This window comes from Ylistrum balloti, unplaced genomic scaffold (assembly GCF_031769215.1).
Source record: "Ylistrum balloti isolate Yb309-2 unplaced genomic scaffold, AGI_CSIRO_Ybal_v1 Utg369840, whole genome shotgun sequence".
Lineage (NCBI taxonomy): Eukaryota > Metazoa > Mollusca > Bivalvia > Pectinida > Pectinidae > Ylistrum > Ylistrum balloti.
Genome location: NW_026781998.1, coordinates 743,850 through 769,627, shown reverse-complemented (window position 1 = coordinate 769,627; position 25,778 = coordinate 743,850). Strand labels below are relative to the sequence as shown.

The following is a 25,778-nucleotide window of genomic DNA, read 5'->3' as shown; positions in this document are numbered from 1 at the left end:
ATTAAGACCAAATTGACCCTGACAGCTTTCTGTGTCATATGAAATTATGTACAACATAAGGATGATTTTAGAGCAATCACAGACTCTATTGTGATACAGAAACAAAATGCTTTCAGTACATAGCATCACACTGTGGTCTAGCCTTAATATATTACTAAACGTTACTAAAAAGCATTGTCATTTTTTCCAGTATGAATGACCCAAAATATTGTACTCTGCAAGATTGCCTTTGTTTTGCAATAAAGATTCATTTCATGTGAAAAACCTGTTTATGTGTAAACATGAGCAAAAAAATGACAGTGGATTTTATGCCATATTTGATAAAAGAATGGTATCATGTTGAGTGGACACATTTAGATTAAATGCTTACAGTAACTAAGACAAGATCTCCTTCATATTAATCTAAGTTGAATTTTTCCATCAAAGGCAGTGAATTATTCTATGAAAAAGCATTTATCATTCCACCAGAAGATAATGGTCCATAAAGCTTCATAGTCATGGTAGCAGAAATTAACAAAAACACTTCCCAAAATTACTAAATCTAAAACTGAAAATTTAGAATTTTACTACAAGTACCATAGAAAGGGTTAAATCCTAAAAATTCATCATGAGGAAAGTTGTCCTAATTACAGTTAATACAGTATATTTTGGAACACTTTCTTCACACTGGTAATATTAATAAATTAGTAGTTCTTATAACACAACCAGTAGAAGATTAGAGCATGATGTTTCAACCAGTGTTAAGAATACTAGCCCTGACATACGTAGTGTATGAGATGGTAAGGAGTTTGTATACACATTGAGGGACGTTCCTCTTGGGCCTTTTATCCTTAGGATGGATATTTCAGAGTGTCTTGCAAGGTTTCGTGGCTGTTGCAACGCCATGACTATGGTAAATCCTCTGGTTTCAAACAGACCTTTAATGTAAGGAATGACAACTTGTCCATTCGTTTTGTTCTTTTCATTCTCTTAATCTTTTTGTTTTCATCAAATTCATTGTTAATTTTCCGAATTACCTTATCTGGGTATCCACATGTTTTCATGGCCCTACGGATGTGATTTTGTTCTTGCTTTCTGGTTTGTTCCTCTGTGACAATTGTTTCACATCTACTGAGTGAGTTTCATGCAACATCCAACTTCTAGTGTAAGGGGTGGTGCGATCAAAAGTTGAAGTATTGGTTCATGTGCATCTATTTTTTACAAGGAGGGTGTCAAGTAATGGCATAGTGCCATTAATTTCTTTTTCAGAGATGAATTTGATGCTGTTGGTGGTATCTATGGTATTGATATGCTAAGATAAATCTTCTGTGACACATTTCTGATTACTCCAAAGGACTTCGAGATTCAACAAAACCTATACAGTTTTCCACCATATTCAACAATAGTATACCTTATGTGGCTAGATGGTAACCTAAATGACTTGTTTGTTCACTTGCTAGATTTATCACCCTGTGTACAGCCAGAATCATTTTGAGGTACATTTTCCCTATAGTACCGTGTGGCAACCTTGCTTAACAACATCTGTGAGGCCTGCCATATATATGCCATCCAGCTCAATGGGTTAAAGTTTCTTAGCCCCGTACACAACACAGTCAAGAACAGACAATTTTTCAGTTTCCTGAGAAGTACAAGCCAGTAGGGAGCATTGAATCTGATACCTAGACTCCCCACCTTAGGTTGCTTTAGCCAACCCTCTAATGTCTGCACCGACTAGACACAAAAAAGTGAGGAAAGACAAACTCATCAATAAAGCTTTGCAACAAAATGTTTAGCTTCCTGAGAAATGGACAAAGATACAAACCAGATGGATGCACCCAACAGCAAATGGATATTCCCTGGGGATTTTAAGGGGAGCCTGAAAAAACTACTACTTGGCTAACTTACCATCAGAGAATAAGTAATTGAAGAATGGCAGCTTGGCAGAGTACTTTCTCCACAGCCTCAGTATATAATCCTCCCAATGAACCATCTTCCCAAGGATCAGCATCACAGGAATGGTAGGCAGGCCAATCAGGAGAAACAGGGGGTCAGCTCGTTCCATCACATTCAAACCCTCTTTATGGCCTAAAACCTGTAACAGATCAACATGGAAATTCCAAAAGATCTTATATATAGACAGTGTCTGCTGAAATATCTTATATATAGACTGTGTCTCCTGAATATCTTATATATAGACTGTGTCTGCTGAAATATCTTATATATAGACTGTGTCTGCTGAAATATCTTATATATAGACAGTGTCTACTGAAATATCTTATATATAGACAGTGTCTGCTGAAATATCTTATATAGACTGTGTCTGCTGAAATATCTTATATATAGACTGTGTCTGCTGAAATATCTTATATATAGACTGTGTCTGCTGAAATATCTTATATATAGACTGTGTCTGCTGAAATATCTTATATATAGACAGTGTCTACTGAAATATCTTATATATAGACTGTGTCTGCTGAAATATCTTATATATAGACTGTGTCTGCTGAAATATCTTATATATAGACAGTGTCTACTGAAATATCTTATATATAGACTGTGTCTGCTGAAATATCTTATATATAGACTGTGTCTGCTGAAATATCTTATATATAGACAGCGTCTCCTGAATATCTTATATATAGACAGTGTCTACTGAATATCTTATATATAGACAGTGTCTACTGAAATATCTTATATATAGACAGTGTCTACTGAAATATCTTATATATAGACTGTGTCTGCTGAAATATCTTATATATAGACTGTGTCTGCTGAAATATCTTATATATAGACAGCGTCTCCTGAATATCTTATATATAGACAGTGTCTACTGAATATCTTATATATAGACAGTGTCTACTGAAATATCTTATATATAGACAGTGTCTACTGAAATATCTTATATATAGACAGTGTCTACTGAATATCTTATATATAGACTGTGTCTGCTGAAATATCTTATATATAGACTGTGTCTGCTGAAATATCTTATATATAGACTGTGTCTCCTGAATATCATATATATAGACTGTCTGCTGAAATATCTTATATATATAATATCTTATATATAGACTGTGTCTGCTGAAATATCTTATATATAGACTGTGTATATATATATAGACTGTGTCTGCTGAAATATCTTATATATAGACAGTGTCTACTGTATATATATATAGACTGTGTCTGCTGAAATATCTTATATATAGACTGTGTCTGCTGAAATATCTTATATATAGACTGTGTCTGCTGAAATATCTTATATATAGACAGTGTCTACTGAAATATCTTATATATAGACTGTGTCTGCTGAAATATCTTATATATAGACTGTGTCTGCTGAAATATCTTATATATAGACTGTGTCTCCTGAATATCATATATATAGACTGTCTGCTGAAATATCTTATATATAGACTGTGTCTCCTGAATATCTTATATATAGACTGTGTCTGCTGAAATATCTTATATATAGACTGTGTCTCCTGAATATCTTATATATAGACTGTGTCTGCTGAAATATCTTATATATAGACAGTGTCTACTGAATATCTTATATATAGACTGTGTCTGCTGAAATATCTTATATATAGACAGCGTCTCCCGAATATCTTATATATAGACTGTGTCTGCTGAAATATCTTATATATAGACTGTGTCTGCTGAAATATCTTATATATAGACTGTGTCTGCTGAAATATCTTATATATAGACTGTATATATATATAGACAGTGTCTACTGAAATATCTTATATATAGACTGTGTCTGCTGAAATATCTTATATATAGACTGTGTCTCCTTAATATCTTATATATAGACTGTGTCTGCTGAAATATCTTATATATAGACAGTGTCTGCTGAAATATCTTATATATAGACTGTGTCTGCTGAAATATCTTATATATAGACTGTGTCTGCTGAAATATCTTATATATAGACAGTGTCTGCTGAAATATCTTATATATAGACAGTGTCTACTGAATATCTTATATATAGACTGTGTCTGCTGAAATATCTTATATATAGACAGTGTCTGCTGAAATATCTTATATATAGACTGTGTCTGCTGAAATATCTTATATATAGACTGTGTCTGCTGAATATCTTATATATAGACAGTGTCTGCTGAAATATCTTATATATAGACTGTGTCTGCTTAAATATCTTATATATAGACAGTGTCTACTGAAATATCTTATATATAGACTGTGTCTGCTGAAATATCTTATATATAGACAGTGTCTGCTGAAATATCTTATATATAGACAGTGTCTACTGAATATCTTATATATAGACAGTGTCTACTGAAATATCTTATATATAGACTGTGTCTGCTGAAATATCTTATATATAGACAGTGTCTGCTGAAATATCTTATATATAGTGTCTACTGAATATCTTATATATAGACAGTGTCTACTGAAATATCTTATATATAGACAGCGTCTCCCGAATATCTTATATATAGACTGTGTCTGCTGAATATCTTATATATAGTGTCTACTGAATATCTTATATATAGACAGTGTCTACTGAAATATCTTACAATTGACAGAATCTACTAAATATCTTATATATAGACAGAGTCTACTAGATATCTTATATAAAGACAGTGTCTACTGAATATCTTATAACAGAGTGTCTACTGAAATATCTTATATATAAACAGAATCTACTAAATATCTAATATAAAGACAGTGTCTACTTCTTATCTTATACAAAGACTTGTCTATTTTTTATAATGTTGAGCCAAAATATCTTGATATATTTCACTGTGATATACAACACTTTATTCTCAAAGCTTATTGTGAAGTTAGAAAGATTTGTCGTCTTAAACATTTTCAATTTAAGTAAGACTTTAGCTTAATGGAAAAATTCTTAAGACTTGTTTCCCAGATTCATATCTCTAAAGGAAACCCATGTAAGATCCTATTTCTATGTATATTTGAAGTCAGAAAAGATGAGGATTTCATTACATCACTTCTGAAGTGGCTTTATTAGAGTTTAAAATCAATTACACAATGGAAGAGTACACAATCTATAATATGTTTTTAAAGGAAGAACTCACATCACCTTGAGCTGATATCATTCAACATTATCTCAACAGTACAAAGCTGGCCACCATTAAATGATACATGATATGTTTTAACTGGAACTGGACAACAAAATTCTGCAATGACCTTGACATTAAAGAACTTAAGTAGGGTCAATGTTACATCATACCCTTGGCTAATAGGCAATAATGAAGTGAAGTATGATCAAGATCTAGTACAGGAAAACAGAATCATACCCCTAACATCCAGTCTACAAGTCTGTCTTCTAAACATGGTTTGACCTTAGGAATATAACCCTGGGACAAGGTTATGTTGCAGTTTTGGGTAATTGGCAACAATATGATGTATAATCTAGAAGTGTTATCCACCAGTTAGACTTCCGGCTTCCATATGTTATGGTGGACTGATGGACAATCAAGAAATATAGTATAAAAGAATGCAATATACAATAGGTTACAATGGCAGTATCACTCACCTGGGTTTGTTTTATAAAAACTACAGGAAAAGGATTCTAAAGATTTGTAAGTTTTTTTCCCTTTTAGATATGACTCTACCAGATTTGGACAAATACTGTCATTTCTACAGCATTAAGATTCCACAGAGTTTGCTATATATCCCTAATTGGGTCTATTCACTCCCACCCCATGGAAATGACAAAAACCTTTTCTACAAAATTGATTCCAGTTCACCAGAGGATGTTTCAGACTAAATTGTGGCAGAATCCTGGCATTCCTAGAAAGGATGTAGGATTAGGAACTATTTGTTCCTGTATTGGGCCTTGCCCCTCCTGCTTCGGAGGGATGAAAACCCATCATTTATTAAAATATATTTTTCTTCACCTAAGGATGCTTCAGACCTAAATGGCACACAATCTTGACAATCCTGTAGAAGAGGAAGGATTTCAAAGAACTCACTCAATTTCATTAATTTGGTCCTGTCCCTCCCAAAACCCACATACAAAATTAATTTCTCTTCACCAAACCATGCTCCAGAACAAAAAGGGACATGATCAAAGCATTCCTGGAAAAGGAGAAGGATTCTGAAGGATTTGCTATATTTCCCCTCTTGGGCCTCATCCCTCTACCCAGGGGCCAAGTGCCAATGTTCATACAAAATTGATTCCCCTTCATCCCAAAGACAGATTCCAAGCCTTCCTTGAGAAGAAGGATTAGAAACCATTTGCCCTGTATCCCCTATTTGGCCTTGTGGGGAAGAGAATCACTGTAAATTACTAACTTGGTTCCTCTTCTCCTACAGATGCTTCTGACCACATTTGGTCAAAATCAGTTTAGGTGTTCATTACTATCAGCATAGTGGGGTCTGTACACATGATAATAACAGCGAAAGGAATTTATTTCTTATATTGATTTTTAGATGCTCTTTTTCTAATTGGATTATTTTTTTCTAGACGTGAGTGAATCAGTAATACTGTGGCAGGTTATAACCAAGGTACCTAGTACAATATTCAAGCTAATCACCAACAGCCTTTATATATCATGTAGGCTGCTCTGTTCACTCTAATTAGTAAATGACTTCACTGATCAGAAAGGCAAGGTAACATTGTTAACTTTGATGAAAAAAAATGTTACCTTTCTACAACATCATGTAAAGAGCATTACAATAATTGCCCTCGGGGCCCACACATAACCTCACTTCAAGTAGAGCATAGCAGTTAATATAGGGTAATGCTATAGCATTGGTAAGCATTTCTATAGAAAATGTTACAGATGTGAGTGGGCTTATTACCAGACAAAGGTATGTTTCTGTGTAGATACTTTAGTTGTGTGACAGTATTTATCAGATGTGAGTGGGCTTATTACCAGACAAAGGTATGTTTCTGTGTAGATACTTTAGTTGTGTGACAGTATTTACCAGAAGTGGGTGGGCTTATTACCAGACAAAGGTATGTTTCTGTGTAGATACTGTAGTTGTGTGACAGTATTTATCAGATGTGAGTGGGCTTATTACCAGACAAAGGTATGTTTCTGTGTAGATACTTTAGTTGTGTGACAGTATTTACCAGAAGTGGGGGGGCTTATTACCAGACAAAGGTTTATTTCTGTGTAGATACTGTAGTTGTCTAAGAGCATTTACCAGAAGTGGGTGGGCATATTACCAGACAAGGTTTTATTTCTGTGCAGATACTGTGGTTGTGTGACAGTATTTACCAGATGTGAATGGGCTTATTACCAGACAAAGGTATGTTTCTGTGTAGATACTGTAGTTGTGTGACAGTATTTACCAGATGTGAGTGGGCTTATTACCAGACAAGGGTATACTTCTGTGTAGATACTGTAGTTGTGTGACAGTATTTATCAGATGTGAGTGGGCTTATTACCAGACATGAGTGTATTTCTGTATATATACGGTAGTTATGTGACAGTTGTCCCTTTCACATCATGTACTTGACAGGCTACTGTCAAGTCTTGTCCATCCTTCACAAATTTCCAAGCATAAATACTATCCCCTTTATTGTCTTCTTTTTTAAAGCCACATGCATCTTTTGTTTATAGTCTGTTTTATTTCATTTTGAGGCCATACTAGTCACACAGCATTTATCACCAACAGTTGGCAAAATATCTCGATTCTCATTCTATTATTTAGTTAGCTGAAACAGCTGAAATTCTAAATGCCCATCTTTTCTATTATTTAACAGTACTTTTTTAAATAACGACTACCTTTATTTAACTAGGATTAATAGTGTGTTCAATGCATGGTTGATTTTACATCTAATTTTCAAGAATTTTAAAAAACATTTAATTTTTAAAACTTACCAAATTCGAAAATATTCATTTAGATTTTGAAAATATGAAAATTTCTGTCAACCTAATAAAGCATTGGAAGCACCATGGAAGATACTAGGAACTTAAACCATATCTGGTCAAAGACTTTTTTAAAGAATCTAACAGAACACACAGGAAAACCATCAACACTGCTTCAAACACATCAAATTGTTCTCTCCCGAGATAACAATCACTACCTTGCAGTCAAGATCTATTACGCAGTAAAAAACATTGATAAAATCAATAAGGAAATTTGAAGATAACCACTAAACATGGTAGTAACAACAAAACATGCCACTTTGTCTAAAAACCCAGCTTTAAATCAATAGACAGAATAAAGCATCTCTTTAAATATTGGTAGTCGACATGTGTGCTTGTATGTAATCTTGTTAGGATGACAACAGGCAGAAATCAAAAATGGTTTTAACAAGAAGTACCATGTAATACTCTGATACAGCAACTGTAATTTTAATGTCAATTCAGATACATTTTCCTTCATTTGTTTTTCGCTGAGCATGCACCGGAAATGTTGAGTATGAATTTTACATGACACAGACCTAATCAATGAAACAGTGAGAATGTTTGTGATCAATACATATAAAAACACACCACACATTCTGCTTGTGCCACGAACTGCCAGTGAAAATACAACACCAGCTCATTTGCATAATCCACTCAAATCATTTGAATAAAGTGGCCAGCCCAACTTTTTATTCATGAATTTTCTGAGTGTTACAGTAAATGTCAAATTACTTTGATAGTCAATTATTATATTATCCAAAAAAAGTCATACATACCTCTCAATTTATATTTAACATATATATATTCATTTTCACAAACACTCTAACATGGTTTTTGGACACAAGTTGTTAATTAATCAACAATAAATTATTTCAATGCCAATTATTAACTGATATTTGTTACACTATATAACTGAAAGATATTTCTTTTGTTGCATTTTTCCATAAAGAAACTGACTCTTCTGGGAAATTTATTCATTTATTTGTATCTAATTATGGACAGTTTTCATATAATATGTAATACTATATCAAAATGCTTGCACATCTACCATAACACTAGAAATACATTTGAGGCCCCAAACCTGGCATATGTTGCATGTAGTTCTCATATAGTCAAATAAGCAGGTCGATGGATAAATCATGAATTTGCAAATGTAATAGAGACATGCTGACTGCACAACAAGATAGCATAATTAGGTCAGCTGATGATTGATTAAGTGGGAGTTTGTGAGGTTGTGGTTTGAAACAATATTGTTAATGACACAAGGGGCCATGCAGATGTCACAAGGGGCCTTGTTTGAGGCCGATGCAAGAGGAGCAATCAATATTGGCAGTATTGGTGGGCAGACCAAGGTGTGTAACGGAACTATACAGTCACGCTAACCTGTAACTATCTACCTAGTCAATAAAACACACACTTAACACATAAAAATCTTAATTAGCATAGCTCTTTTGTTTTTCAATCGACACACCCACGCCTCTGCCATAAAGGCACTAGGTTTACTTTCTCTGCTCTCCATTAATGGTACAAGGTCTTATCTGTTACATCTGCTTCACGATTAAAAGTAAGTAACACTCTTCTCTTATCATAATCCTTTTCCCTAAATAATAGACTCCCACTGTAGAAAGACAACACTCTCCACTATATTTCTCTATATAAATATCTCTCCTTTATATAATACTTAATCATTGGTTCATGTTTTGTTTGGGTTTTATATTAATCATTTTTTTAATTGAGTTGATAACAGGCAGATCCTCACCTCGGACATTTAACAGTAAGTTCACTTCATACCGTTAATACTTCTGGTTATAAAACTCTCCCCTAATTCCTATTTGATGTACACATTAGATGTCCCTTGTCATGCCCACTGACAGACCTACTGGAAACTACATTGTGATAACAAGGATTATTTTTGAGATCAGATTCACATCGATCAAATTTTAAGAAATAGATTGAAAAGCATTTTATCTATGCATCATATTAACCATTTTCATAAAACATCCAGTTACAAAAAACAAATTTTCCTATGTTTTGTTCCTATATTCTATACTGAATAATATCAAAATATTGATTTTTTCTCCCCCTGTTAATATAACACAATTATCATAATTAGCAATACTACTAATATAATTTAACTATTTTTCAAAGTCTTTACTTCGTTGTAGAGTATGTCATTATCAATACTTATTATTTTGAATGAGGCAGATAACTAAGTAAGACTACTGACATCTTCTTACAGAAATAGACTGATGCTGACAGCATTCACATATTATTACTTCAGATTGGAAGGCATCAGAAATCAAAGCTAAAAAAGAATGGGAGTTACTAAAGATAGGACTGAGTCCAATAAGACAGGTGACACTAGGTTAAAGTTCTGCTTGAATTAAAAATTTTAAAGCAATCTCATCTCTTAACCTGGCAGGAAATAAGAGGCAGGACAGCAATTTACTTCCAGCTCCACTGCCAGGTACAAGATGTCCTTTATAAAGTAGTCTCGAGGTGCTCTCTAAGTTACAAGATGTCCTTTATAGAGTAGTCTCGAGGTGCTCTCTAAGTTACAAGATGTCCTTTATAGAGTAGTCTCGAGGTGCTCTCTAAGTTACAAGATGTCCTTTATAGAGTAGTCTCGAGGTGCTCAAGATGTCCTTTATAGAAGTTACTCTCTAAGTTACAAGATGTCCTTTATAGAGTAGTCTCGAGGTGCTCTCTAAGTTACAAGATGTCCTTTATAGAGTAGTCTCGAGGTGCTCTCTAAGTTACAAGATGTCCTTTATAGAGTAGCCTCGAGGTGCTCTCTAAGTTACAAGATGTCCTTTATAAAGTAGTCTCGAGGTGCTCTCTAAGTTACAAGATGTCCTTTATAATGTCATCCCATGGTCATTACACTCCCAGTTACAAGATGTATTCAGAAAGTTGATACAAGGTCACTTCACTCCTAGTTACGAGATATCCTTTATAAATTTGTCCTAACGTTTGTCCTTCATAAGCTTTTATATGTCCTTCATAAAGTTGTCCTATGGTTGTTCCTCTCTATAGTATTTAGATGTTCTTTACACAGTCATCCGAATGTCACTCCACTCCAAGTTACAGTTAATTGTGAAAAGGTAATTTCATTCCCAGAGTTACCATATGTACCTCAGAAAGTTTATTTTCTAAAGGTCACTCCCTTCCCAGTTACAAGATGTGCTTCAGACAGTTAATTGTCACATGGTCACTCCATTCCCAGTTACAAGATGTGCTTCAGACAGTTAATTGTCATATGGTCACTCCATTCCCAGTTACAAGATGTGCTTCAGACAGTTAATTGTCATATGGTCACTCCATTCCCAGTTACAAGATGTGCTTCAGACAGTTAATTGTCATATGGTCACTCCATTCCCAGTTACAAGATGTGCTTCAGACAGTTAATTGTCACATGGTCACTCCATTCCCAGTTACAAGATGTGCTTCAGACAGTTAATTGTCACATGGTCACTCCATTCCCAGTTACAAGATGTGCTTCAGACAGTTAATTGTCACATGGTCACTCCATTCCCAGTTACAAGATGTGCTTCAGACAGTTAATTGTCACATGGTCACTCCATTCCCAGTTACAAGATGTGCTTCAGACAGTTAATTGTCACATGGTCACTCCATTCCCAGTTACAAGATGTGCTTCAGACAGTTAATTGTCACATGGTCACTCCATTCCCAGTTACAAGATGTGCTTCAGACAGTTAATTGTCATATGGTCACTCCATTCCCAGTTACAAGATGTGCTTCAGACAGTTAATTGTCATATGGTCACTCCATTCCCAGTTACAAGATGTGCTTCAGACAGTTAATTGTCATATGGTCACTCCATTCCCAGTTACAAGATGTGCTTCAGACAGTTAATTGTCACATGGTCACTCCATTCCCAGTTACAAGATGTGCTTCAGACAGTTAATTGTCACATGGTCACTCCATTCCCAGTTACAAGATGTGCTTCAAAAAGTTAATTGTCACATGGTCACTCCATTCCCAGTTACAAGATGTGCTTCAGACAGTTAATTGTCATATGGTCACTCCATTCCCAGTTACAAGATGTGCTTCAGACAGTTAATTGTCACATGGTCACTCCATTCCCAGTTACAAGATGTGCTTCAGACAGTTAATTGTCACATGGTCACTCCATTCCCAGTTACAAGATGTGCTTCAGACAGTTAATTGTCACATGGTCACTCCATTCCCAGTTACAAGATGTGCTTCAGACAGTTAATTGTCATATGGTCACTCCATTCCCAGATACAAGATGTGATTCAGACAGTTAATTGTCATATGGTCACTCCATTCCCAGTTACAAGATGTGCTTCAGACAGTTAATTGTCATATGGTCACTCCATTCCCAGTTACAAGATGTGCTTCAGACAGTTAATTGTCATATGGTCACTCCATTCCCAGTTACAAGATGTGCTTCAGACAGTTAATTGTCACATGGTCACTCCATTCCCAGTTACAAGATGTGCTTCAGACAGTTAATTGTCACATGGTCACTCCATTCCCAGTTACAAGATGTGCTTCAGACAGTTAATTGTCACATGGTCACTCCATTCCCAGTTACAAGATGTGCTTCAGACAGTTAATTGTCACATGGTCACTCCATTCCCAGTTACAAGATGTGCTTCAGACAGTTAATTGTCACATGGTCACTCCATTCCCAGTTACAAGATGTGCTTCAGACAGTTAATTGTCACATGGTCACTCCATTCCCAGTTACAAGATGTGCTTCAGACAGTTAATTGTCACATGGTCACTCCATTCCCAGTTACAAGATGTGCTTCAGACAGTTAATTGTCATATGGTCACTCCATTCCCAGTTACAAGATGTGCTTCAGACAGTTAATTGTCATATGGTCACTCCATTCCCAGATATGAGATATACTTCAAAAAGTTGTCACAAGGTAACTCTATTTACAGTAAACAGCTATTGCTCAAATATTCTTTTCCATGTTTAAAGGTGATTCCAAGGTTGTATTACTCTAATTTACCAATTTAATTCATATCAGCCATTCCAAAGATACAGGTCTATATTCAGTAATGTGATAGAAAACACCGAACATTTTCATCTGATGGGCCATTAGTTTAAGGTTGAATTGATTACCAGTGGAAAAACACTTCTATGCACAGAAGTTAGGGATTGTATTGTAGCTGTAAATACTAGAGGTTTAGTACACACTTCATACCATTTCTCCTTGAATTAGCTGAAAAACAGGCTACTATCCTTTTCAGTCAATACTATATCACACACCAGGCATGCCTTGATGCAGTGTTTTCTGGTACAATACATAGCAGAAGGGTCTTTGTGTTCACTTATCACTGTCTAAATAGTTCTTTACAGTTTGAATATTTTCCCTTCCTTCCTTGTATGCTGTTTCGAGGAGGGAATTTACCATACAGTAACATCAACAAACAAGGACACTTCTCCAAGAAGTAGCAATAAGGGACTCCAATTGTCAAAATCCTTAATGGCTCTATCAGTCATATTACTTTCAGGATCTGCTTCAAAATGGACAATAAAACAACAAGGGACCAAGGGAAACATACATATCAAATTTGACACGATTCTTTCAGTACTTCTCAAAGTATAGTGATACATGTAATAAGCTATAAGTGTCAAAATCCAAGATGGCTGTCTCTCAGACATTTTGTTTCTCAAATCAGTCTCAAAATGGACAATGAAAAACTAAAGGGACCAAGGGCAGCTCCATATGGAATTTGAGATTGGTTAAGGTCATTTCCTTTCAGAAACTTTGTCAAGACTTAAACTAAGAACCTATCTGTCAAATAGCATGCTCCTGGACCTTTTGGTTAATCAGAAGAAGTTGTTTAAAGGTTTTAACAATTTGACCCCTGTGACCTTGAAAATGGGTAAAGGGCATTTCTTTTCGCAAACTATGCTGGGCTCCACATTCGGACCAGGTAAGCTAATAATATATTTCTATCACATCAATAATGTACTTATTAAGAACAATTTTGATTGCAAAAAATATCCTACATCAAAAATAAAATAAATCACAGATTAATATAATGAGTAAATGAACAGAAGTAAAGCAATAGCAACCGAAATCACAACATCACTGATTTATGTTAGAAGACTAATAAATGAGTACACAACCAGATTTAATGTAATCCTTTTGTCTTAAATCTAATGTTTGAATAACATATTCTAAATTCCCAAGCGGAAATGCCAGACCCGGGGTCATGAAAATTATGATTTTTGTGATTTTGGGATCTCTCCCAAATATTCGCCTGAGCAGTGGAGACCATAAATATAAGTAATTCACAAGGTTTGTTCACCATCAGCCATCAACATGGTTCTGCTAATCAAAAATCAAAAATAACTATGACTGTCACAAATCCAATATGGCAGTTTGTCAGCAATTTTGTTTTCTGGATTAGCCCCAAAATGTTCTACGCACAACCAAGGCCCAAGTGAACCTAGATATGAAATCTCAGAATGATTGATTCAACATTTTCCCAGAAATAACAATAATAACCTATCTAAAAACAAAGGCGGCCTTCTGTCAGCCATTTTGTTTGTTTGTTTTTTTTCTCCATCACTCCCAAAATAGAACATACACAACTAGGGAGGGACTATAGGGAACCTTCATATGAAGTTATACAAGAGTTTGACTGTTGACAAATCCAAATTAGATGCCAAAGCTAAAATGCATTAGTATTATTCTAGAGCAAAGGAAACTAAACACTGGGTGAAAAAGAACTGTTTCTTGGGTTTCTGAAACAAACCCTGGGTGAATTTTTTTTCTCTAAAACAAAGCAATGTTGCTAATGCAAAAGAACTATCAAGTAATTAAAATGTATTTTAGCCTATTATTGTCCATATATGTTGCTTTATGAATACTTTTTGAAGCTATTTTGAAAAAAAATCATTAATACCAAATTAAAATACAATTAACTAACAACAAATTGTGTTGAGTATAAACAAACAGTTTTGATTGACTGATTACCGTGAGTGATTTTGACATCAATTGGTTGAATTAGAGAATTAACATTATGTATTACATGCTACCCCAGCTCCCTCCTAACCAATAAAGCAACTACATCTGTAGCAGTGTCAACTCAGAGTTCTTCTGTTCCCACTGGGCTAGGTTCCGTCTGTAAATAACCAGTTTTTATAGCTTAGTGATGCTTTAATTGGCAAATCCAGGCAATAATTAATTGTTTAACTACTTCTCACATGAAAATCAATGTCCCCACAAGAATAGCTATGGAATCTCATTGTCCTTACATATCTCCCTTTGTATCTCCACAGCCCCCTGTAAGGTTCAGATCAGTGTTGAACATAACGAAACAGGAGGTTTGTAATCTTGAGAGATTTTTTGGTCTATCTAACAGCAAAGTAACCAGCTATTTTTTCAAGTAGTGCTATTTTCTAAAATGAAGAAAAAAATCAGAAATTACTATAACTTCTGCAGGTGTAGAATTATACTAAAATCAGGTAGAAAACACTGATTTACATCCAGAAGTATTCATCAGGATGTGACTGTCTGTTCTATTTTTTTCTAGAGAGTTTACACTGTATATATGTGGTGACTATGAATAAGAAGCATAGTGTTGATCTCTGGGCTTAAAGCAAGAGAAATGCAATGATAAAACACACTAATATTAAACACGATTCAAGTCAAGATTTTATCTCAGTAAAACATGTTCAGTAATAAACAAAAACATTGATATATTGTTTCAGGCATCAAAAATTGACAAAATATTCTATACATATTGTTTCAGACACAGACTGAAAATTCTCACAATTCGTCATTCCATCACGAATTGGTGAAATCAATGACATGAAATAAGGTTTAATCTGCTCTTGGAATTAATCAAAATCACTCAAAAAAAGATGAAAGTAATGAGACAGTTAAGGACAAAACAAATGGATCCCACTGAAAATGGAGGCCAATAATTTGTGTAGGACTTAATGTTCTACTGTCATCTCGCACCCTTGAGTCTCGTTTACTTAAGCCAATCTCTGTAAACCTGACAACTCATATACATAAACTTCCACACTGTTCAAATTCACTCTTTTTTATTCCACTAATGGCTTGAAAATCAATTTTTTCTTCCAATCAGAAAATGACAAGCTATAATTTGTAATAGCTAGGAATACCTGATACAGCCTTCCCATAGAACCCTTCACATCTCTTGCAAGCTTCCTCAAAGCCAAATGTAATATTCAGGCTTAAATAAATCACAATTTCTTTTCAGACCATGTCTTTTTTTCCTTCCTATTCATAAAATCACAAAAAACTTTTGCATGAAATAATTAAAATTCCAAACATTTATGTGATTCAATTAGTTTTGGCATAAGACTACCAAAAATCTGTTTCAGAACAATTCCTTAACCTATGGAGTAAGGTATATAAAATTTCTAAGAAAAACCAATGTCTGTCAATGTTTACTGAGAAACTAATGAAACCATGATGGACTTTAAATAAAAATCTTTGGCAGACTTTGTTCATTAGAGATAGTTGGTATACTCTAAAGCAGCTACATGAAAACCATGTAATTTGATTACCTCTGTTTATTGAGTAAAATCTCAGGTAGGGACTAAATGAATGGTTTTGTATCAACAGATGTCTAGATTATCAACATATGTAAGTGCAGCTGAAAACTCTGCCACACCCAAACTGTATCAGCCTTGCTGTGACACACAGACCTGGTGCTGTATCAGCCTTTGTGTGACTCACAGACCTGGTGCTGTATTAGCCATAATGTCACACATAGACCTGGTGCTGTATCAGCCATAATGTCACACATAGACCTGGTGCTGTATCAGCCATGATGTGACACACAGACCTGGTGCTGTATCAGCCATGATGTGACACACAGACCTGGTGCTGTATCAGCCATGATGTGACACACAGACCTGGTGCTGTATCAGCCATGATGTGACACACAGACCTGGTGCTGTATCAGCCATGATGTGACACACAGACCTGGTGCTGTATCAGCCATGATGTGACACACAGACCTGGTGCTGTATCAGCCATGATGTGACACACAGACCTTGTGCTGTATCAGCCATGATGTGACACACAGACCTAGTGCTGTATCAGCCTTTGTGTGACTCACAGACCTGGTGCTGTATCAGCCATGATGTGACACATAGACCTGGTGCTGTATCAGCCATGATGTGACACACAGACCTGGTGCTGTATCAGCCATGATGTGACACACAGACCTGGTGCTGTATCAGCCTTTGTGTGACTCACAGACCTGGTGCTGTATTAGCCATAATGTCACACATAGACCTGGTGCTGTATCAGCCATGATGTGACACACAGACCTGGTGCTGTATCAGCCATGATGTGACACACAGACCTTGTGCTGTATCAGCCATGATGTGACACACAGACCTGGTGCTGTATCAGCCTTTGTGTGACTCACAGACCTGGTGCTGTATCAGCCATGATGTGACACATAGACCTGGTGCTGTATCAGCCATGATGTGACACACAGACCTGGTGCTGTATCAGCCATGATGTGACACACAGACCTGGTGCTGTATCAGCCTTTGTGTGACTCACAGACCTGGTGCTGTATTAGCCATAATGTCACACATAGACCTGGTGCTGTATCAGCCATGATGTGACACACAGACCTGGTGCTGTATCAGCCATGATGTGACACACAGACCTGGTGCTGTATCAGCCATGATGTGACACACAGACCTGGTGCTGTATCAGCCATGATGTGACACACAGACCTGGTGCTGTATCAGCCATGATGTGACACACAGTCAGTAATCAGAAGAAATTTTTGATTTACACAAATTTTATCTCTCTACTATTAATGTAATTGTTATGTAGTTTATAAATATCTATACATGTAATGATGTATTTTTCATAACCAAACTGCTATACCTGTATATCTCACAAATGACCATCAGATCTACAGTTCCAGTATCATCAGAACACTTGACAGTCTACCTATCTACACATTCATCACTCCATCAGAACATGTTCCAGTATCACCAGAACACCTGACAGTCTACCTATCTACACATTCATCACTCCATCAGATCCACAGTTCCAGTATCATCAGAACTCTTATCTGTCTACTTATCTACACATTCATCATTCCATCAAATCTACAGTTCCAGTATCATCAGAACACTTGACTGTCTACTTATCTACACATTCATCATTCCATCAAATCTACAGTTCCAGTATCATCAGAACACTTGACTGTCTACCTATCTACACATTCACCATTCCATCAGAACACGTTCCAGTATCATCAGAACTCTTGACTGTCTACTTAACTACACATTCACCATTCCATCAGAACACGTTCCAGTATCATCAGAACTCTTGACTGTCTACCTATCTACACATTCATCATTCCATCAAATCTACAGTTCCAGTATCATCAGAACACTTGACTGTCTACTTATCTACACATTCATCATTCCATCAAATCTACAGTTCCAGTATCATCAGAACACTTGACAGTCTACCTAACTACACATTCATCATTCCATCAGATCCAGTTCCAGTATCATCAGAACTCTTGACTGTCTACTTATCTACACATTCATCATTCCATCAAATCTACAGTTCCAGTATCATCAGAACACTTGACTGTCTACTTATCTACACATTCATCATTCCATCAAATCTACAGTTCCAGTATCATCAGAACACTTGACAGTCTACCTATCTACACATTCATCATTCCATCAAATCTACAGTTCCAGTATCATCAGAACTCTTGACTGTCTACCTATCTACACATTCATCATTCCATCAGAACACATTCCAGTATCATCAGAACACTTGACTGTCTACTTATCTACACATTTATCATTCCATCAAATCTACAGTTCCAGTATCATCAGAACTCTTGACTGTCTACTTAACTACACATTCATCATTCCATCAGAACACATTCCAGTATCATCAGAACACTTGACTGTCTACTTATCTACACATTCATCATTCCATCAGAACTACAGTTCCAGTATCATCAGAACACTTGACAGTCTACATCTATCTACACATTCATCATTCCATCAAATCTACCGTTCCAGTATCATCAGAACACTTGACTGTCTACCTATCTACACATTCATCATTCCATCAGAACACATTCCAGTATCATCAGAACTCTTGACTGTCTTCTTATCTACACATTCATCATTCCATCAAATCTACAGTTCCAGTATCATCAGAACTCTTGACTGTCTACCTATCTACACATTCATCATTCCATCAGAACACGTTCCAGTATCATCAGAACTCTTGACTGTCTACCTATCTACACATTCATCATTCCATCAAATCTACAGTTCCAGTATCATCAGAACTCTTGACAGTCTACCTAACTACACATTCATCATTCCATCAGAACACATTCCAGTATCATCAGAACTCTTGACTGTCTACTTATCTACACATTCATCATTCCATCAGATCCAGTTCCAGTATCATCAGAACTCTTGACTGTCTTCTTATCTACACATTCATCATTCCATCAGATCCAGTTCCAGTATCATCAGAACTCTTGACTGTCTACCTATCTACACATTCATCATTCCATCAGATCCAGTTCCAGTATCATCAGAACTCTTGACTGTCTACCTATCTACACATTTATCATTCCATCAGAACACGTTCCAGTATCATCAGAACTCTTGACAGTCTACCTATCTACACATTCATCACTCCATCAAATCTACAGTTTCGGTATCATCAGAACTCTTGACTGTCTACCTAGCTACACATTCATCATTCCATCAGAACACATTCCAGTATAATCAGAACTCTTGACTGTCTACTTATCTACACATTCATCATTCCATCAAATCTACAGTTCCAGTATCATCAGAACTCTTGACTGTCTACCTATCTACACATTCATCATTCCATCAGAACACGTTCCAGTATCATCAGAACTCTTGACTGTCTACTTATCTACACATTCATCATTCCATCAGAACACGTTCCAGTATCATCAGAACTCTTGACTGTCTACTTATCTACACATTCATCATTCCATCAGAACACATTCCAGTATCATCAGAACTCTTGACTGTCTACTTATCTACACATTCATCATTCCATCAAATCTACAGTTCCAGTATCATCAGAACACTTGACTGTCTACTTATCTACACATTTATCATTCCATCAGAACACATTCCAGTATCATCAGAACTCTTGACTGTCTACTTATCTACACATTCATCATTCCATCAGATCCACAGTTTCAGTACCATCAGAACACTTGACAGTCTACCTATCTACACATTCATCATTCCATCAGAACACGTTCCAGTATCATCAGAACTCTTGACAGTCTACCTAGCTACACATTCATCATTCCATCAGAACACGTTCCAGTATCATCAGAACTCTTGACTGTCTACTTATCTACACATTCATCATTCCATCAAATCTACAGTTCCAGTATCATCAGAACTCTTGACTGTCTACCTAGCTACACATTCATCATTCCATCAGAACACGTTCCAGTATCACCAGAACACTTGACAGTGTATCTTCCTTCATTATCTACATATACATCATCCCATCAGTCAAGGTAAGATTAAGGCTTTGTATTGCTCTTGATATATCGACCAATGTCCAGCAGTAATTTTGTCACATTTTAGATTTACAGATAACTAACAATACCATCAACTATGCACGCAATGTGTGATGCCCGACTTCATTGGGTTTTAATTAAATCTAGCAACAGCCAGAAGAGACTAACTTATTTACACTGCACTATCCTGCATAAGGCTGAGACATTTGTATTTCAGTAAGAGAAAGCATTCTGTAATTATGCAAGCATTCTGAAGCCCTGCAAGCATTCACAGCTCATAGCCATTATCAAGTGTAGTAAGCATTTTGAAGCTCTGTGACCATTCCCTAGCTCTACAATAACTCTCAAAGCCTTGCAAGCATTCTCATCTGATGTGCATACAACATTGTATTTGTTTCATACAAAAATGCCCCAGACAACATTTTACTTGTGCAACTGTAGTTGAACACATTTATTGTTTGAAACCTATATGTATACTTCTATTCTGTTTCCCCACTTCCCCTAGTACTCCAGATCATTTATGGTATTGCAGAAAAGTGAATTTGGTATAATGCAGAAAAAAACATTGAAACTATGGTATTATATTCCATTTCCCATTAATATAACAAAATTTAACATCTTATGTTAATTTGACACATACCAAGGGAAAAAGTGAAAAATAAACCTTTAAAAAGGAACATAAAACATGCATAAAATCAATCATTACTGAAAATTTAGAGTGCAACAGAAGATAAATCTATACCCTTCTTTATTTCCTGTAGTGTCTGTTTAACTTCAAATTTACATGCCTGCAATAATGGCAAAGAATATCTGAAGCACTGAAGGAATCACAAACATTAAAAACATTACTTCCTAACCCATCAATATCACTTCTACATTACTCTGGCACAGAAAATGAAACAATGTAGGCTAAATGATGGAAAAATCCATAGCATCTGGAACTATGACAAAACTGATATGTTTCAACCTGATTACTGCAGTCTGCATTTTCCAAGATTCAGAAATTATTGATTTTGAATATAGTTTTTTTCTTAGATAATTCCTACACGGACATGACATCTAGTCCTAAGTCAACCAGTCAATCAGACAAAGTCTGAATCCACTTAACCTGGCTAAAATCAACCTTGACTTCCATTCACACTACAGACTAGTTAATGTCATTATTTGCTGTAATCTATTAACACTGGTAAAACCCAGATACATAACCCACCCAGGTGTGACGCATGGCCCTTGAGTCATTAATCCACAGTTCTTGTCCTCAGTAACCCTTGATTTATCAATGTTTTTTTGTGATAATCACCAAAATGAAGTGATATTAAGCATTGCCTACATGAAAATAAGTGACATTATCAGGAGTTGAATAACATAGAATATGACGGGAAAAATTCAGCATCTCAAGAAAATGTGATATTAAGAGGAAAATGACATTAACCAACATAACATTAAGTGGTTTCCACTGTGCTTCATAACAGCCTGCAATATCACCCATCATTACCTGTTATTCATCAGTGGGAAAACTGACATCATTGACTAAGAATACAGCAGGGAATAGGGTTATTTTTTCTACTTTGAATGAAATCTTACTAAGAAGCTGTTTTCCATGATGCAGATGATAGTTTTCGTGAACAGTAAGTAACTTAAATGAGTGTTGCTTATTTTTTGACGACAAAGTTTTCAGACGGCACTCAACCCTACATCTGAGTCAGTTTCCTTTCTGTAGGTCTAGCTGTGGCTGGCTTCCATGTGAAAGCTTTGACACAGCAAAACAATAACAACAGTTGGCCACCTTTCCTTAACATCCCTACCAATTTTTAGCTCAATGGCACCAGTGAAACTGGAGAAGTATTTTTTTCTAGATGGTGGGTATCATGGCCATGTCGGCCATCTTGACTTCAGATCTACCCAAAAAATAGCAATGCTTCGTCAGCACCATCTCAGGATTATTTCAGACAAGTTGGAGCTCAATTTCACACATGAAACTTGAGAAGAAGTTTGAAATATGTGCTGAACATGAAAACCATGATTTCATAATCATGTTACAAAATGGCCTCCCTGACTGCCATGTTTTGACAAGGTTGAAAAACAACAATACTTTGTTGGCTACCTTTCCTTAATATTCCCACCAACTTAATGCTCAACGGCACCAATGGAACTGGAAAAGAAGTTTAAGATATATTTTTCAAAATGGAAGCCATGGTGGCCATCTTAGATTTCAGACCAACCTGAAAATTAACAATATTTGGTCAGAATCATCTTTGGAGGTCAATCCTCCTCATGAAATTTAAGAAAATGTTTTAAATGTTTACGCAAGGCAGACCACAGGTGGCAGACAGTGGACTGCAGACAACAGCGGACAACAACGAACGAAGCACAATGGCTAAAGGTAATCATGACCCTGAAGGGGCCAATATAGCTAATTTATATACTGTTCAGTCAGTTTTTTTCATAGGGATGATATCTTTAGATTGGGGGGGCCAGTTGTGTGATTGCAAAATATTTCAAATACGGCACAAGCCAATTTTATCTGTGATATAATCAAATTCCAACTACCTACAGACTTTCTTTAATATTGTCCACTAAAAGGCTGTAAAAGTGGATGTAAAACCTACTAAATAGTACTGATCTACTCCCCAATAATCCAAGGACAATTTGACAGTTACAATTTTAATTCAGCTGAAGTTAACACTCTAACAAAAATAACCAGGTACACAATAGTTCATTACACATCAATCATGGTTCAAATGAAGAATAATTTCCCTTACAAGAGGATCATTGATACATGTTAATTAACATTAATAAAAGTTACTAATAAGTTTTAACTAAAACAAATGGTCCATGGGCCTTAACGGTCATCTGAAAAAAAGGCCTACATATGAAGGAAGCCAAATAGGCCTAAAATAAATTGCTCAACAGCTATCGATTCCCCATCCTCAATGATGTTTCAAAACAAATTTCATTGAAATCTGTTCAAGCCTTCAGGAAAAGTAGCATTTTAAAGCAATATATTGTCTAACTTTCCCATTTGGGTCCCTGCCCTGCACCCAGGTCTGTAGGGCTCAAATCAAGTTTCTAAAAAATGTTTCTGTACTCTCAATGAACTTACACACAAAATTTGTTTGAAATCCATTCAAGTATTAGGAAAATATGGTCTAACTTCGCTTTTTGGGGCCAGCCCCCAAGTTATAAGGGGTCGAATCAGGTATCTGAAGTTCAGAAATCATTCTTCATTCTCAATGATGTTTCATACCAAATTTGGTTGAAAAACCTTTTAAGCATTAAGAAAGAATATCATTTTGAAGAAAAATATGATCTAACTTGCCCTTTTCGGGCCCCATCCCAAAGTCTGCAGAAGGTGAATCAACTTTCTGAATGAAAGAAATTATTGCCAACCCTAACTGATGAATCAGGCTAAAGCTTATTGAAATCAATCCAGACAAAAAAGAGGAGTAGGGTCCTTTGGGGTGCAGTTCCTCTACACCGAGAGTTTGAATCAAAATTAAGAATTTAGGAAATGATTACCCTCACTAAATGATGAATCAGATCAAATTTGGTTCAAATCTACCACAATGTGAAAGAGAAGTAGGGTTTTAACAGTCAGACTGTTCACACAAGTCTTTTAGTACATCTTACAGTCATACTGGACACACAACAGTCTTTTAGTATATCTTACAGTCATACTGGACACACAACAGTCTTTTAGTACATCTTACAGTCATACTGGACACACAACAGTCTTTTAGTACACCTTTACAGTCATACTGGACACACAACAGTCTTTTAGTATATCTTACAGTCATACTGGACACACAACAGTCTTTTAGTACATCTTACAGTCATACTGGACACACAACAGTCTTTTAGTACACCTTACAGTCATACTGGACACACAACAGTCTTTTAGTACACCTTACAGTCATACTGGACACACAACAGTCTTTTAGTACACCTTACAGTCATACTGGACACACAACAGTCTTTTAGTATATCTTACAGTCATACTGGACACACAGCAGTCTTTTGGTATATCTTACAGTCATACTGGACACACAACAGTCTTTTAGTACACCTTACAGTCATACTGGACACACAACAGTCTTTTAGTACACCTTACAGTCATACTGGACACACAACAGTCTTTTAGTACACCTTACAGTCATACTGGACACACAACAGTCTTTTAGTACACCTTACAGTCATACTGGACACACAACAGTCTTTTAGTACACCTTACAGTCATACTGGACACACAACAGTCTTTTAGTACACCTTACAGTCATACTGGACACACAACAGTCTTTTAGTACACCTTACAGTCATACTGGACACACAACAGTCTTTTAGGAACTGGACACACAACAGTCTTTTAGTACACCTTACAGTCATACTGGACACACAACAGTCTGTTGGTAAACCTTACGTCATACAGGACACACAACAGTCTTTTAGTATACTGGACACACAACAGTCTTTTAGTACACCTTACAGTCATACTGGACACACAACAGTCTTTTAGTACACCTTACAGTCATACTGTACACACAACAGTCTTTTAGTACACCTTACAGTCATACTGGACACACAACAGTCTTTTAGTACACCTTACAGTCATACTGGACACACAACAGTCTTTTAGTACACCTTACAGTCATACTGGACACACAACAGTCTTCTTTTAGTACACCTTACAGTCATACTGGACACACAACAGTCTTTTAGTACACCTTACAGTCATACTGGACACACAACAGTCTTTTAGTACATCTTACAGTCATACTGGACACACAACAGTCTTTTAGTACACCTTACAGTCATACTGGACACACAACAGTCTTTTAGTACACCTTACAGTCATACTGGACACACAACAGTCTTTTAGTACAACTTACAGTCATACTGGACACACAACAGTCTTTTACAGTCATACTGGACACACAACAGGACACACAACAGTCTTTTAGTACACCTTACAGTCATACTGGACACACAACAGTCTTTTAGTACACCTTACAGTCATACTGGACACACAACAGTCTTTTAGTACACCTTACAGTCATACTGGACACACAACAGTCTTTTAGTACACCTTACAGTCATACTGGACACACAACAGTCTTTTAGTACACCTTACAGTCATACTGGACACACAACAGTCTTTTAGTACACCTTACAGTCATACTGGACACACAACAGTCTTTTAGTACACCAGTTACACACACAACAGTCATACTGGACACACAACAGTCTTTTAGTACACCTTACAGTCATACTGGACACACAACAGTCTTTTAGTACACCTTACAGTCATACTGGACACACAACAGTCTTTTAGTACACCTTACAGTCATACTGGACACACAA

At 36.0% G+C, this 25,778-nt stretch overlaps 1 protein-coding gene across 1 annotated transcript in view; it reads right to left on the bottom strand.

Moving 5' to 3' along the window:
• Positions 1-25,778, bottom strand: part of LOC132545290 (E3 ubiquitin-protein ligase MARCHF5-like) — a 93,906-nt gene that overhangs the window by 49,434 nt on the left and 18,694 nt on the right. The window contains exon 4 of the mRNA XM_060208962.1: positions 1,885-2,071. Within this exon, the coding sequence (XP_060064945.1) occupies positions 1,885-2,071 (187 nt within the window). The remainder of the gene's footprint in view (positions 1-1,884; positions 2,072-25,778) is intronic.